Source organism: Girardinichthys multiradiatus, chromosome 12, assembly GCF_021462225.1.
Source record: "Girardinichthys multiradiatus isolate DD_20200921_A chromosome 12, DD_fGirMul_XY1, whole genome shotgun sequence".
Lineage (NCBI taxonomy): Eukaryota > Metazoa > Chordata > Actinopteri > Cyprinodontiformes > Goodeidae > Girardinichthys > Girardinichthys multiradiatus.
The window spans coordinates 35,062,425-35,077,561 of record NC_061805.1 but is presented as its reverse complement, the minus strand read 5'-3'; the positions used below and the strand labels follow the sequence as shown (position 1 = coordinate 35,077,561).

At 37.1% G+C, this 15,137-nt stretch overlaps 1 protein-coding gene across 1 annotated transcript; it reads left to right on the top strand.

Moving 5' to 3' along the window:
- The first annotated feature begins 1,551 nt into the window (after window positions 1-1,551).
- LOC124877200 (hyaluronan and proteoglycan link protein 1-like) lies at window positions 1,552-14,432 on the top strand. The gene is made up of 4 exons (XM_047380261.1): window positions 1,552-1,829; window positions 8,609-8,941; window positions 12,205-12,507; window positions 12,609-14,432. The coding sequence occupies exons 1-4, from the start codon at window positions 1,739-1,741 to the stop codon at window positions 12,896-12,898; spliced, it is 1,017 nt and encodes a 338-aa protein (XP_047236217.1). The 5' UTR covers window positions 1,552-1,738; the 3' UTR covers window positions 12,899-14,432.
- Window positions 14,433-15,137: the final 705 nt, after the last annotated feature.

Below are 15,137 nucleotides of genomic sequence, written 5' to 3'. Positions count from 1 at the left end.
ATGATATGCTAATTTTGTGAGATAGGAATTTTGTGTTTTCATGAGCTGTATGCCAAAATCATCCGTATTAGGACAATAAAAGACCTGAAATATTTCAGTTAGTGTGCAATGAATCTAAAATATATGAATGTTAAACTTTCATCATTACATTATGGAAAATAATGAACTTTATCACAATATGCTAATATTTTGAGAAGGACCTGTAGTGCAGAAGGTGGTTGCAACTGTGTTTTAAGCACATAGTCTTTTGGATGAAGTCTGGCAGAGTCATGCATGAGCATTGTTCAGTACACGGGACATGTGGTAATGTTGTGCAGCTGTTAATTTGATCGCTCCCTTTTGTTCAGGCCCCCTACCTGAGGTTTGAGGATTTAACCTGTAAGTTGGGACCCACATGGTTATGGATAATGCATCAGGGTCCAACGTGAATCATGTTGTCATCTACTCTGGGACCAAAGTACTGACAGATGGGGCAGAGGAAAGATAGAGTAAAAGGAACAGAAACCAATTCAGGTTCTCCCATTAGTAACAGCTTCAATATGGAGCTGTAATAACTCCAGTATGGTGGAGTGCAGAGAAGCCGGAATACTGTTCCATTTACAGCATTGCCCTCTTTCAGAGACCACTGCATAGGCTAACAAAATGTTTAGCTGAGAACACAAAAGCCTTATCCATTCACGCCTGGTTGAAAGTCCATTTTCTACCATCCCAGAGCAAGTCTACCTTCCTTAAACAATGGGTGTTTGCTTCTGCATCAGAGGAGACAAGGGGAACACAGGCACATAGTTTAAGATTACTGAGGGGATTGAAGCTCTTAGCTGACTTCATGAAAAGGTTCTTGGTCCCACATGTTCATGAATAAGGATGGTAAATGGAGAAGGCAGCAAGGGGAATGAAGTGAATGCAATCAAAAAAAAGAAACAAGGGATCTTAGGACAAATGTACAGTTCTCAAGCTGACTTTTAATTGTTTGTCATGTTTATGATGCTGTTACTCCAACAGTGAGACCAATCAGAATTTGTTTTATTCAGAAGGTTTGTGCACACAAACAAGAAATTTAACTTCAGTTCAACTTTGAGCTCAATGAAGAAATTTTAAATATAAATATATAAAACAAATTGTTGGGAAATAAGAAAAAAAATTAAACCCTCATTGACTTATAGTTCACCTGATGTCCCTGTTGTATTTCATCCTTAGAGACTTGAAATGTATTTTAATATCATACTACAAAGCTATAAAACACATAAATGAATCCTAATTGGCCTTTTCATTGTTTTTCTAAACAGATAAATAATTTTAATGACTGCTCTCAGGAAGTTAGTATCATATATGGCTCAAGGTTTATCTTGCATGCCTGTTACTTTGGACCATTTTCAGCTGGTTAACTTTCCAATATGTAGCTGTTTCTCTATTTCTTCCAGGGGAACAGGAGGGGATTTCTTTCATACAAGAAGTGCCAAATGGGAGCCAGTAAAGAGTTATGCATGGGAGGCTGAGGGGAGGAGGAGTGGTCTCTACCATGTTAGGCTACAATAAAAGGCATTTGTCTGGACCTCTGAGGAGCCCAAAATTTCCAGTAGCACTACAGGCAGGTGCTGCATAAAAAGAAAACGCGATAGGAAGATAAAAATATAAAAATAACTTTTTGCAACTTTTATTTTTGAAAGTACATTTTAAGTTTGTATCTCTACTTAAGAAACTTTTTTACTTTAAAATAACAGAGGAAAACTAAGACAAAATGATAAGTCTGGTGTGCATCACAATAATTTCCCTGACCCTGGCTGGCAGTGCATACTGTCAAATGGCAACTCCATCCTCTCCTAAATTAGGTGAGTTTAACATGATATAAAACTTCTTTGTGATGCAATTGCTTTGTTTTAATTGTATGTATTTCATGTATGTATATGCTTGTGCAAGGTTGTATACAAAGAGGCATTGCAGAAGGAAGAGCGGTGTAAGAAATCTGAGTTAAATGGTACCACAGTATAAGCTGGGGTAACAACATGGCCATTGTAGAAGTGCATAGCAGATTGGTCTCAGGGGTAACCCACACACTCAGAAATACTCTGACTCACCATTGACTCACTGACTTGCATACAGACCACCACAGTACCCAGTGGCTGGTGAATAAATTACCCTGTCAATCCTCGCAGCTTACTGGTCACTCTTCTGAATGACAATTTTACTGCTAAAACCAGATGTCTTACTTTAAATGGGTCACAATTCCCTTACAGGCTAAAACTGGGCTATTTTTGGTGTTCTTTGGTGTTCTTTGGTGACTTCAATAATTAATATCTGCAAGCAGGAGCTTGCTTAGATATTTCTCATTTCATTTTTTCATAAGTCAGTTACCCCAAATCGGGATCAAGACCAAAAAATAGATAATAATATTTGATTAAAGTTAAGTTTCTGGATGGGATTTGAGCAGTTTTGCAACTTGTTCTACTCATAATGCATGTTATGGTTCATCACATGGGTAAGAACAGCTTTGTTTCTGTGTACTAAATGGAAGTAAAATGGGACAAAATGGCAACATACATAATGGGTATGTAATGTGGGGTACAAATTGGCCATGGGGGTGAATTAACCCAGAGCCAAACAAATAACATTACCAGAGAACACTTCCAAATAGTCTGTCAGAATTTCTAATTGACATCTGCTTGCAGGCTGACACTTTGTATTTATTGCAACAACTCTAAGCTACAACACCATGAACATCTACTGTTATTCTGCAATGAGAAACGGGTGAAGTCAAAAGCTCTTCTGTTATAGAGATTGAATGATGTTTAATGTTTTTTCAGCAGCCCAGCAAGCTGACTCAGTAAATGTAAAGGTAGGGATTTCTGAATTGTATTTCTTCCAAGCAACAGAAGAGACGGCCTCCCTGTCGGGAGAAGAGTTTATAAATTGATTAGCCATTTTTTATCCAGTCATTGAAATTTCTCTTATGGGCGTATGATGTCATCATAGCTTGTGCATGTGCCTATGTGCACCTAAACCATATTAAATTACCTCTTTTTCTGCATTATGTAAAAGCTTTTGTTCATCTTAAGTCAGCTCAGTGAATATTCTGTGGACCATTTTTTTTATAGTAAGAACCCCTTTCTGTTCATTGGGGTGTTCCTCACACAATGTAGCATTGGGAACTTTTGGAAAGGAGCCATGGCAACAGGCAGCCTGACAAGTGTAGAGCGAAGATTAACTACCCACAGCCAAATGTATGGAGCCCCATGCTGAACGGCAGCCAGATGACTGTGTCTTTCCCTGTGAGGTAATAGTCTGTTAAGTCTAATGCTTACTGTGGTTGTTGGTTACCGAGCCGTGGCACAGTGGCTTGGGATTGGTTGGAAGAAAGTGGGCTATGGTTGATTTGAAATATGTTTAGGCTCAGAAATGAAATGTTGGAACCACATTTGATGTTTTGCATTTGTATTCATTTGATTGCATTGAAATTCAGCAACTGACTGTAATGACTGTAGACTGCACATGTGAGCTGATGATTGGATCAATGTGCTCAGATGATCACACACATCATGCACACAGGGACACTTTGTGTTTGTGCTTGCTCTGCAGGACTGAACACAGGAAACACTTTATTGGAATGAGTTTGGAGCAGTTGGCCCGCTGTGTTTGCCCCAGCTGTGCTTGTTAATCCTTTCTCTGCACTGACACAAATGGACCAGCAGCAAATGACAACAATGTTCTCAGACAAAAGGGTGTGGCACACTGCACACATGCTTATATAAACAGGACGATGTGTGATGTGCACAGTTGAATGCTTTCTCAGAGGGGGGATTTGAGCCAGATTAGGTCATTCTACTGCAAAATCTAAATGTTGCAGCTTTAGAATATAGTAAAAAGATTTGACTTGGAACTTTGCAATGCCAGTAATATAGAGTTTAGTGTTTTAAAAAAACAAACAGATGTTTCCAATTATGTGCTAATGCAACCTTTTTACAGAGTGAAAGAGAACTGTGCTTGGTAATAAAATGGGAGTACGTCTTGGCTGCTTTATTCTTATACACATGTGCTTACTTAGTTTCATTAGCAACTACATTAAAAAAATTAGTTTATTATTTTAGACCACATATTTCTATGTGAAATTAAACAATTTAGGACTACAGTTTACTTTAAAGAGTTAAGTCTAAGGTGCGTCAGAGAAAGAATGGCTCCCCTTTTCCTGCAAGAAGGATGAAAGTACACCCTACAGGCTGTTGCTTTACAAGCAAAACATGGCTTGCGTGATCAGGGCAATATTCTCTGCAGGGGTAACTTCAGTAGCAGCAGACAGTGTGGAATTACTTTTAACATCCTAGTCTCTGTCTCTGTCTGCTGCCACTGTCTCAATGGGAAAAAGTACAATGGGAAAAATATGTATTGAAATATTTCAGTATTTGAGTTTTTGAGCTCGGTTTATTCACAAATACATCTCAGCAAATGATGAACAATTATTTGTTATTGCTTTTAAGCTTAGCTTAGTTTTAGTTCATTGTCCTGTCTCATTTAATCTTCAGATTCTTATCAAGAATGTCCTGGCACATTTTTCAATGCATCCTTCCTTCAATTATATAGTCCGCTGAGAGACACATCATGAGGTTCCCACCACTTAATTAATTTTTTTGATGTTTTGAGAATATTTACAGTGCCATTCCTTCCCTAAACATGGTTTGTGAAGAGTTCAGTTTTGGCCATTTAACCAGACAGACCTCTCCCACTATTTTGGGGACTGTCTAAATGTTCTGCAGCAAGCTATAGCAAGTCTTACTTTACTTATTCTTATGGAGTCTTCTGTTGTGAGCTTATATCATGGCCAGGTATCAAGACCTGCTAATTCCAGATCATACTGAGGCTTTCTGCAAGTAGTCCTCTGCCCTTAGTGAACTCTTCTGAACCTTCTTTTGACTCTTCTGCCTGAAATCTTCCGAGAAACACTTTTTGGCTGTTGGTGGTAAAATTATGTTGTTTCCACTTTTGGAATATTTCTCCCAATGTGGCTTACTTAAACATTCAGACATTTAGAAATGCATCTGTAACCAATGACATCACCATGTTTTTAAGGATGCAAACACTTTGAGATAGGTCTTGGCAGTCACCCATCTTGAGATCCTTCGAGTGTAATACCTTGGTGATGAGAAATATTGTTTAAAGGCAATCAACTAGAGTTAAACTAAAGGATATCAATTAGCACTGACCAAGGGCAGGATTACTTTCTAAATACTGACATATTTAAGCTGATTTTCTGACTGTCCATGCATGGTACAACTTTCTTTGTCTGTGCATTTAGTACTTAACCCCTTTCCCAATCCCCTTTATTAGACCTAATTAATTTACTTATTTTTTATTAATTTGTGGATTACTTAGGGCAAGAATGTTATGTTAATAGCCCTATTAGAAATATATTTACTTAGAAATAAGTTATTTGTTCAATACCTTTGTTCTAGTGCGGTATGCCTAAAAGGGAATTTTAAATTTCCATGTTGCCTGTACAGTGTTTTTCAAGGCCATGACAAAGCTTCACACTGGTGTTACTACAATGCTCCGTACATCTCATATTTCAGACTCACAAACCAGATGCAGAGGTTTTCTAAGTTGGACTGAACAGTGCTTCTAATAACACAGTACAATGAAGCCCTTCGTCTGCTCTAATTTACTCAAGTTTTGAAAATGACTTGGCAGTAAAGTTAGTGGCATCACATCAGGCATGGTGATGATCAGTAACATCATGTTTTTGGTAGAGCTCTTTGGCCAAACCAGTTCAGATCGCTCAGGTTTCAGTCACTCCACATGCCATGGCTAACCATGCAGAGAATTTACGAGGCAGGAGGAGTTGAGTCACTTCTAACTAACAGAAAGGCCAAAATTGATCCTCATCCACCTTGTAAACATTGCACTTCTTTAAAAATCACCAGTAATAAGCAGCTGCAAGAAGGCTCTTCATAGCTCATAAAATGCCAAGCATCTTGTTCAAAATGCCAAGCATCTTGAGCACCTTCAGGTGTTTGGTAAAAGAAGCAGTCACTGGTAAACCCAAGTTTACGATGAAAAAATATGTTTTAAAATGTGTAAAGCTGGATTGTATAAGAGATTAAATTTGTCAGCTGTGCTTCTGCTTGACTTTTTTAAAGTTGTGTTTAATACTAAAGAGCTTAGATGTCGCTTTTGTTTGAGTAGCCTGGAATAGATTAGGTTGTTGGAATATAATATATAGTCTCAGACCTTTAATTCAAGAAATGTGACTGAAATTCAGGACACACATACCAGATAGAACATTGCGTGAAATGTAAGTAAATATGCCTTGGAAAGAAAGATGCTTAGGAATATTGTGGTCATTCATTGCAAAAATATGAGCTTCCAAGTCAGCTGCAATTATGCTGAAAATGGACCGATCGCAGCCCCTATTTCACGGTGCCTTTCTCAATTAAAATTTACTTTTGAAATAGTATACTAGCATGTCATGCAAGGAAGTTGTCTTAGTACAAATAGATGAAGGGTATAGAATATTAGAGTTAGCCAATTTTAATTACACACAATGCAGAGGTATGTATCCTGGCAACCCAAATGTTATACTACCAAGTACTTAACCAACATTTTTTTACACAAACAGGATTGAGAAAATCTTAATCTGCCATTTTTTCTTTATTAGACAGTGTGCATACTTATTTATAGATGAATGGTTGATCATCACAAAAGTAGATGTTGCTTTAATGGATCAAAGAAGTGTACACAAAATCTGCAGAAAATAAGGGCCAATTTTTTCCCACACCTAAGAATTCTCTGGTTCACTCCATGCAGTTTGCAGTGCATAGTAACTGTGGCCACTTACATAATATCACCAGCATACAGGTCAACCAGATTGTGCATATAATGCATTCGTTAAGGCCAGAAATCATAACTATTGTAGGAAAATACCTTCATACCTATGTTGGTTCAAATCCCAGGTTTTAAACATCTGCTGCGTAAATTACTGTGGTTTTGTTAGAAGACAAGGTATGTTGGCTTGGGTCCAAGATACCTAAATGGTATACCATTTTAAACAACAGAGAGTAAGAACGTACAAGAGAAATAAGGTTAATGAGACCCAGATGAAATGCATCATTGTTGCATTACAGTCAGAAAGCTAGAGAATAAAAACGAATTTAAACACAACACATAATAAGCTAGCTTCAAACAAAAACCACATGGAAGCAAAGTTTGGATGTGGTATTGGAAGTTTATTCCCTACCACTCCTTTCTGCATGTGTGTATGACGAGAAGAGTTTATGAATTGAGCAGAGATGAAGGCAGAAAGCCAGTAGCTTCTTTTCTTTTTTGTGATACCCAGGAGGTAAGGTGGGTTTTGCTGTGAAGGGTCCAGTCATAGTATTCCAGACATGGTTCTGGGAAGAAACGTCATGATAGATTTTGGCATCCTAATGCAGAAAACAGAGAACAAAACTAATCAGACACAGACATCTTTTTTTGTTTGTGTGTGAGTGTGTATGTGATGTGGGGGTTTAGCTGGAGGTGTTTTGGCAGGGGGACAGGAGTCAAAGAGGGGATCACCAAAAATTCTGTGATTGTATTGACATAGTTAACTTTTCTTCCCCAAAACAGTAAATCAGACAAAAGCCTGCAATTTTGTAGATAAGTATTGTTTATATCATGTGATGTGATCGGATTGTATTGTTATAATAGGCTCCACTAAGAGCCATTGTAGGCTTGTGAGTGTGGGGATGTGTGTGGTAATATGCTTCTTCTAAGTTGGCTTCGAACTTCCTCCATGAATCTGTGAGTTCATGACGTATCATAGATCAAATAAGATGGATGAACATAATTATCAATCATCACAATTATTACATCTTGCAGATAATCCATAAACTTTCTTAGATTTGCCAAACTGAGTCTGAAGGTTACAGGCCTTTTTAAACGAGTCTTCTTAAGCAAGCAAGTCCTGTGAGGTCCAAACAATGAGGCCAAGGAAATGATGGTAACCCATGGAGAGATAAAGATGACCTATGATTTGAAGCTTAAATGGTGGCTTTTGTTGGACAGCAGGGATCTGGAAACAGTGCTCCAAGGAAAGGATTACTGTTCTTCATTAGATGTTTGATACACTTAGCACAAATAAGATAGAATGCATGAAAGCAAAGCTTTTCATTTTGAAAATTAATACTGAGGAACCAGAAGCTTGAAATTGTCAACACTGACTGCCTCTGAAAGGAGAACAAAGAGGAGGATTGGTAACAGGGGCTGCAGACTGTGTGATGCCCAGGAAAACCTTCAATAAATCACACTCCAGAATCTGATACCTTTCTGCAATGATACTGTACGTTTCTGCATATTTATATTTCAACAATCCACATTTAATGAATGGTGCCATGCAATACTTTTTCTCTTGAACATTTTCACATTTTGTCTTGTGAAAAACACAAACTTCAATGTATTTCACTGGAATTTTACATGAGCGACCAAAGTAAGGGGTTCAGAAAAAAAATGCATTACACCTTTTTTTCATTAAAAAAATGTTCAGGCTGTAAAAATGAAAGAAATACTCTTTTACTTTGTGAAATATCACTTTAAATGTCAAAGTATCATAAACATGTTGTTTTTTATGTTTTCATCTTTTTAGTCAAGACTGAACTGGGTGGAAATGTCACCCTGCCCTGCAAGTTTGAGTCAGAAGACAGCTTTTTCTTTGGCAGTCTGAAAGTCACATGGACCAAAGTGGCAGAAGATGAATCCCAGAATGAGGATGTTCTGGTGTCAATTGGTTTACACAAGAGGACTTATGGAAACTTCGAGACTCGTGCCTTTTTGGTAAATCTAGAAGGTGGTGATGCATCCCTAGTGTTAACCGAAGTCTCCATGGAGGACATGGGAAGGTACCGGTGTGAGGTCATTGATGGGATGGAAGACATAATACAAGATGTCATCTTAGAGGTAGAAAATGGTTTAACTGAAGGTAAGTACTGTTTTGGCAACACAATAAATTCACTTAAGCATGAGTAAACTAATGACTGTACATTCTGAGGTTTTGGTTTTCATACAAAACTAATATACATCCAAAATTCTATATACACATATGCTGTGTTCCGTTTCAACCAGAAGTCAAAGGTTCACAGTTTTAAGTTTAAAAGCCCTGCTAGAGCTACCCCCAAAGTTGGAATTTTAAGTTGGAGAGTTAGAAGTTCATCAACAGTACAAACCCTCAACAGGTCTGCCTCATGCATTAAAATGATCTCTGCATTACCTTTGTCAACACTCCTGTTAGTTTGCCATTAAATCAGAGGCACACATAATACTATTATTGATCATGTCAGTGTAACATTAATGTACAAATACATAATCTGTGAGGTAATATGTTTACAATTTGCAATGTCAACAGTAGTTAGCATTATCACGCTGACAACACTGAGTAAAACCCACTGCAGCACTTAATGTGTTCCATTAGAACTCTGAATTTCTGATTTTCTAACAAAAACTCCAATCTCTTTTGACTGCACTGCATAATAAAAACATGTTGTAAAAAGCTAATGTCCTATCAGAGCACAGAGTCCTGTACAATGTCTTTTTTGAACATATTGCTGTAACGGTCAATTTAAATGTATAAATCAAAGAAATACAGTGTAGCTGGTCAGTAGACACCACATTCTAACCTCACTGATGTCATTACCAGGTCTGAATGAAGAATCCAAAGCGAAATGCAATATAGCGTTGTTCACTTAGAGGCATTGATGTGTTTTTCTTTTCTTGATCATTTTAGACAATAAAGAACTGACTTTTAGTAATATCAGTAATATCAAAACTAAACCCATTTTAAATGAAGTTCCCAATGACACAGCATTAGGAAAGCAACGTGATAAGAACACCTTCAATGTACAATTAATCATGCAGCTTTATGCTGATATCTTCAAGCAGACTTAGTTCAAATAGCAAATCTCACATTTCTCTTAGTGTTATGTCAGAGTGTGTCTGGTACAGTTTTGAAACATACATACACATTTACTATAAACTGTAAATGTATTTCATATCCCTTCTATGGCACCCTTTACCTCCAGCAAGAAAGCTGAGAATTAAAACCTTTCAACGGTTGTAATTATGACTATGAATATATGATTTCATATTTAATATTAATATTTTATTAAATATGAATATACATTAATTAAATAATATTTCGGTCTGTTAAGGTTTGTCCTGTGAGTACCAGCCCAGTAAGGTGGTGGTATTAGGACAGTCGAAAGGGATTAGCCAAGCTCTGACAGTATTGAACAGCAAAACTCTGTACACACACAGAATGAATTCACAACATTTTTTAAAATACAAGAATTTATTAACAAAAATAAGTCATCTCAAAGTCAAACATATTTCAATCAACAAACTGTTTACTATGCTAAAACAATCCAACTAAACTATCAAGCAGAATTAAAGAATAAGGAAGACTAATGGGCTATGTACAATATAAACAAGTTGATTAAAGATGGTTGAAAATCATGACCGAAAGAGTGATGCAACATTACCATGCAATGTTATTTATGTTTAGGACCAAGGATTATCTTGAAGAATCTGGAAGTGAAGTGAAGTTAGTCTGGGAACTAACTTAGGAAATAAATAGCATACCTTTCAACAACCATTCACAATGCAAGATCAGATAAAATATTATTTTAATAAAATAATATTTTAAGAATGATTTGCTGAATAAAACCAACTTTCTGGATGATAAATTCTCAACAGTGTTTAATTAGCTGCCTTTATTTAATAAAATAATATTTAAAGAAATATTATTAAGGAAATAGTAAAATAATATTTAAGGAAATATTATTTTGAAAAAGAACCAAATCTTTCTGGAGAAATGCAGCTTAGTGGTGTTTACTTAGTTATCAAGTTTAGTAAAGTAATGTTTAGGGGAATATTTTACTAGATTGAAAACCAACAACCTTTTGGGATAAATGATCTTAGCAGGCAAGCACGTGTTCTTAACTGTTAGCAGTTAAAGCTCACAAAATAAGCTTGTAGCTTATCATCAGAATCAAACATATACCTTTAAAATACCACTAATCAAAGGGTTAAAATGCATAAGCATGGACGGCACGTTATGATCAATCTTCTGTGTTTAAAATCACCCTTTAAATAAAGTTTTTCTTAACTTTAAAACAAACACAAACACAGAACATACAAACTGAGCACGTGTGCTGAGCAGATAAACAAAACCAAACTTCATAAAACGAAAACATTTTTAGATCATTTCATTCTAAATTACTTATCTCTCTCTGCCCAAACCTAACCTCTCATGTGAACCATGCTGAGGAAAAGTTGTCCGGGCGATGAAGTTTGAAGAAAGCACCCACAGTGAACAATGGGTTAGCTTCCAGCTAACCTCCGTAGATGTGGGGAGTGTCGGCTCGCTCTGTCGGTCGGCCAAACTGCACGTTACTGCTGTGACCACAGTGATGCGCCGTTGTCCTTCCTTCATACCGGGAAACTGCTCCACTCAGCGTCATAGAGACAGGGTCTCTGCTGGGAACTCTCTATAACAGTTTGCTTTTAGACGGACAATAACATCACGGGAAGTCCGCTGTCTGGCTGGAAGTAGGTTAATGCGATTTATTTTGAAAGTTCCACAAATGTTCGTACCAGACTTTCAAGTTGTATTCCATGGCTGTGGGTCCCAACACAACTCTGCAGAGAGTCAGGAGTCCAGCATTACATGAGTGGAGAAGGGAGAGGTTTCATTGACCAAACAGCAAAGACCTATTAAAGCACAAAAGATGCACTCAGAGTAATGGATGCACCATGGTGAAACCAACTTGAACATTTTGAAAGAAGCACTTTGAAATCTTTTCCACTTTGGAGCTTGTCACAATTTATTTTAACGTCTCCTGTTGAAGCTTTAAAAATGACGATTCCTGAAGATCTATTATTCAGAGGTCAGTTTACAGTCTAATACTAATTTTGAGTGCTTAAGGTGCAGTAATGCATAACTAATTGCTGCTTAACAAACTTAAGCATGCATGTTTGAAAAAGTATTGTAAAATAAGATTTTACAAAACAGTGGATTTGTAAACTATTTTGTGACATTCATTCTTCCTGACTAGGCTGTGAATCTACTAAGAATTGCAAATTATCATAAATAAGTAGCTCTCAACCAAAAATATGTGGTCCGTTGTTCAAAATACAAATTAATTTAGTGTTGGCATGTTCTGGTAAAGCATGTTCTGTGTCATTCAGGTGTTGTGTTCCCATACTCTCCCCATCGTGGACGCTACAACCTGAACTTTGTTGATGCTGTGCAGACCTGTGCCAGCCAGGATGCTGTAATTGCCTCCTTTGATCAGCTGCTGGAGGCCTGGAAAGATGGTCTGGACTGGTGCAATGCTGGTTGGCTGAGTGACGGTACAGTGCAGTATCCCATCACCAAACCCAGACAGCCCTGTGGCGGCACCAACAGCAATCCTGGAGTCAGAAACTACGGACGCAGAAACAAAAGGATGAGCCGCTTTGATGTGTTCTGCTATGCTTCCAAACTCAAGGGTACATTTTCTTTTTCCATTTTATTATCTCCTTCTAGTAAAAGAAAGTTTCTATATATAAGCTGTTTCTGAGCAGCTTTTTATTGCCATCTGTGCTTTCAGGTCATTTCTATTGGTTGGTCCAGCCAGACAGGCTGAGCTTTGATGAGGCAGTGCAGGCATGCCGAGACGAAAATGCAGAGATTGCTAAGGTTGGCCATATGTATGCCGCTTGGAAGCTTGAGGCCTACGACCGCTGCGATGCTGGCTGGTTGGCTGATGGAAGTGTCCGCTACCCAATCTCCAGGCCCCGCAAGAACTGCAGTCCCACAGAGGCTGCAGTGCGCTTTGTTGCATTCCCAGACAAAAAGGTTAAGTCTTATGGCGTCTACTGCTTCAAGGCTTACCAGTGAGAGTATAATAAACATGTAGGGAAACCATAACCACCAAAGAGCAGCAACAACAGCCATTAAAATAAACAATAAAGCAGATGAGCTTTGGATTTTAACCAGTTGAAATATATCTTTCTGAAGCAGTAATAGTTCTCACATAGAATAAACAACAAAGTATAAGTAGCATTTAGGGTTGTTTTTTTTTGGGGGGGGGGGGGGGCAGGGGGGATTATAGCTGTGCACTCTGTTTTGTAAAGGGCAAAAGTGGGGTTTGTTGTGGCCAAGACAAGGTCTGAGGGAACAACATCACCTGAGTTGTTTAGTTTTGTCTTTCACAAAATGTGTAATGTTCAAAGTTTCACTGCAATTATGCTCATAGAATGTGGCTGCTTTCAAATGTTTCATGTGCTATTTTGCTAAGCAAATATATATCAACAAAAACAAATTGATTTCAATGTGATGAACATAGCGTGGCTACAGCTGTTGAGCTACATATTTTACTGCAAGAAGGAATCATTGTGATTAATTGCCAGAGTTTAAGTGTTTGTTTTTTTTTTTATGTACATTACCAGTGAATGGTTTGGACACATCTTTGACATGCAATGTTTTTTGTTTTTTTTCATTTGTCTACTATGAAGCAAACGTACAAGGAATTATGTAGCAAACAAAAGAAATCTGAAATAACTAAAAACATCTTTTATATTGTAGATTCTTTGAAACAGCCCAACTTTGCTTTAATTTCTACTTTGCACACACAGCATAATGAGGTCGTAACCTGAAATGGTTTTACAACAGTCTTTAAGGCGGTGCAGGAATAAAAACAAAGAAAACCCATTGAATGAGAAGGTTTGTCCTTTTGACTGATAGTGTATATACATTTATCTCCTAATCTGCAAAAATGATTCTTTGACCATAAAAGCTGTAGGCAAAGTAGCTGCAAAGAGAATTGATGGAAATTACTCATTTTGTTATATTTTTTGCATTTCAGTTGGCTACCTAGTTCTAATTTCCCCTCGGGGATCAATAAAGTATCTTTGAATTGAATTAGCTAAATGTAAAACGTCTGAAACACATTATGTTTAACAAATTATGCATTATTTCTATTTTATAGCATAATGATTTTACATTTTTTGATAAGTTTGTATTTTTTCTGACTCACAGTGATTCTTTCAAAGAAATAGTTTAAAGTCAGTACTTGCCGATTTTGCTTTTTTATTAATATTTTAAGATTTAAATTTTTTTTTCTAATTGTGCAGGACAAGTGCAAATAATCCTTGTTTGCTTTGATATAAAACTAAGCTTAAAACCCCTAACTGACTGATGATGATTGCAATCAGTAGTTGTTAAAATGTGTAGCTCTTTGTAATGAAAACAAGTTAATATTTTGTCTCTAGCTATTTTTTTCTACTTTATTTCTAACGTCTGATACTTATTACAGATGTTTATTTGTTCCATTTCTTCACAGTTCCACATACAGAATTGGTATTTTTGTATGATACCATGTAACTTTTACAATGTTACAATTAAAAATAAAAATAAAAATTTCGAAAACGTTTTCTTCAGGGTTTTCTTTAAAGAAAATAAAATCATCATGTCTTATGTGGGAATGCAAATGGAAAATCAAAGTAATTAAATCAGAGGGTTATATATTGCCCCTTGTTCACGAGTACTGCTAGGCCGCAACCTTTATGTTTGTTGCTCCACTTTAAATCTCTTTCGGCTCATATGGTCAGAAAGCCTAGCAGAGAGATGCTGGAGTCAGGGACATGATCCTACAGCAATGTCTCAGTGAAACACGTAATACTGCATAATACCCTGGCTGGATCCTTTGTAGGGCTTGGGGTTCATCCAACTTGTTTTCCAACAATCTCACATTGCCCATCAAAATCGGTTGAAAAGATGGTTTGATCTTCCTCCTTCTTCTCTTTGTCCTGCTCTGCATCCATGTCGCCTCCTTTTCAACTTACCAGGGATTTGGGATTGTAGTTGAAGTTTTATTTGAGGTTTTGTGATATTATTCAGCTGCTCTGGTTGTAAAAAAAAAACAAAAAACTATCTCATTGCCATGGTGACGCATCATGATAGATGTCCAAAAGTAAAAAAGGATCAGCAAAAATCATTCTAGCTGAACAGCATCCAATACCGGAGAGAATAATCATCCAAAAAAATAATTTTACACACAAGAGTTTTTTGAGTTCTTAAAAAGAATTAATCAGAATGAAAAGTAACAGGGCACCTCCAACCTGCTACCATCTTCAGC

Excerpts from the sequence above, each read along its gene's own strand:
- LOC124877200 (XM_047380261.1), top strand. The coding sequence starts at position 1,739 with ATGATAAGTCTGGTGTGCATCACAATAATTTCCCTGACCCTGGCTGGC. Across the intron at positions 1,830-8,608 it reads TCCATCCTCTCCTAAATTAG|TCAAGACTGAACTGGGTGGA; the intron begins GTGAGTTTAACA and ends TCATCTTTTTAG. Across the intron at positions 12,508-12,608 it reads CTATGCTTCCAAACTCAAGG|GTCATTTCTATTGGTTGGTC; the intron begins GTACATTTTCTT and ends CTGTGCTTTCAG.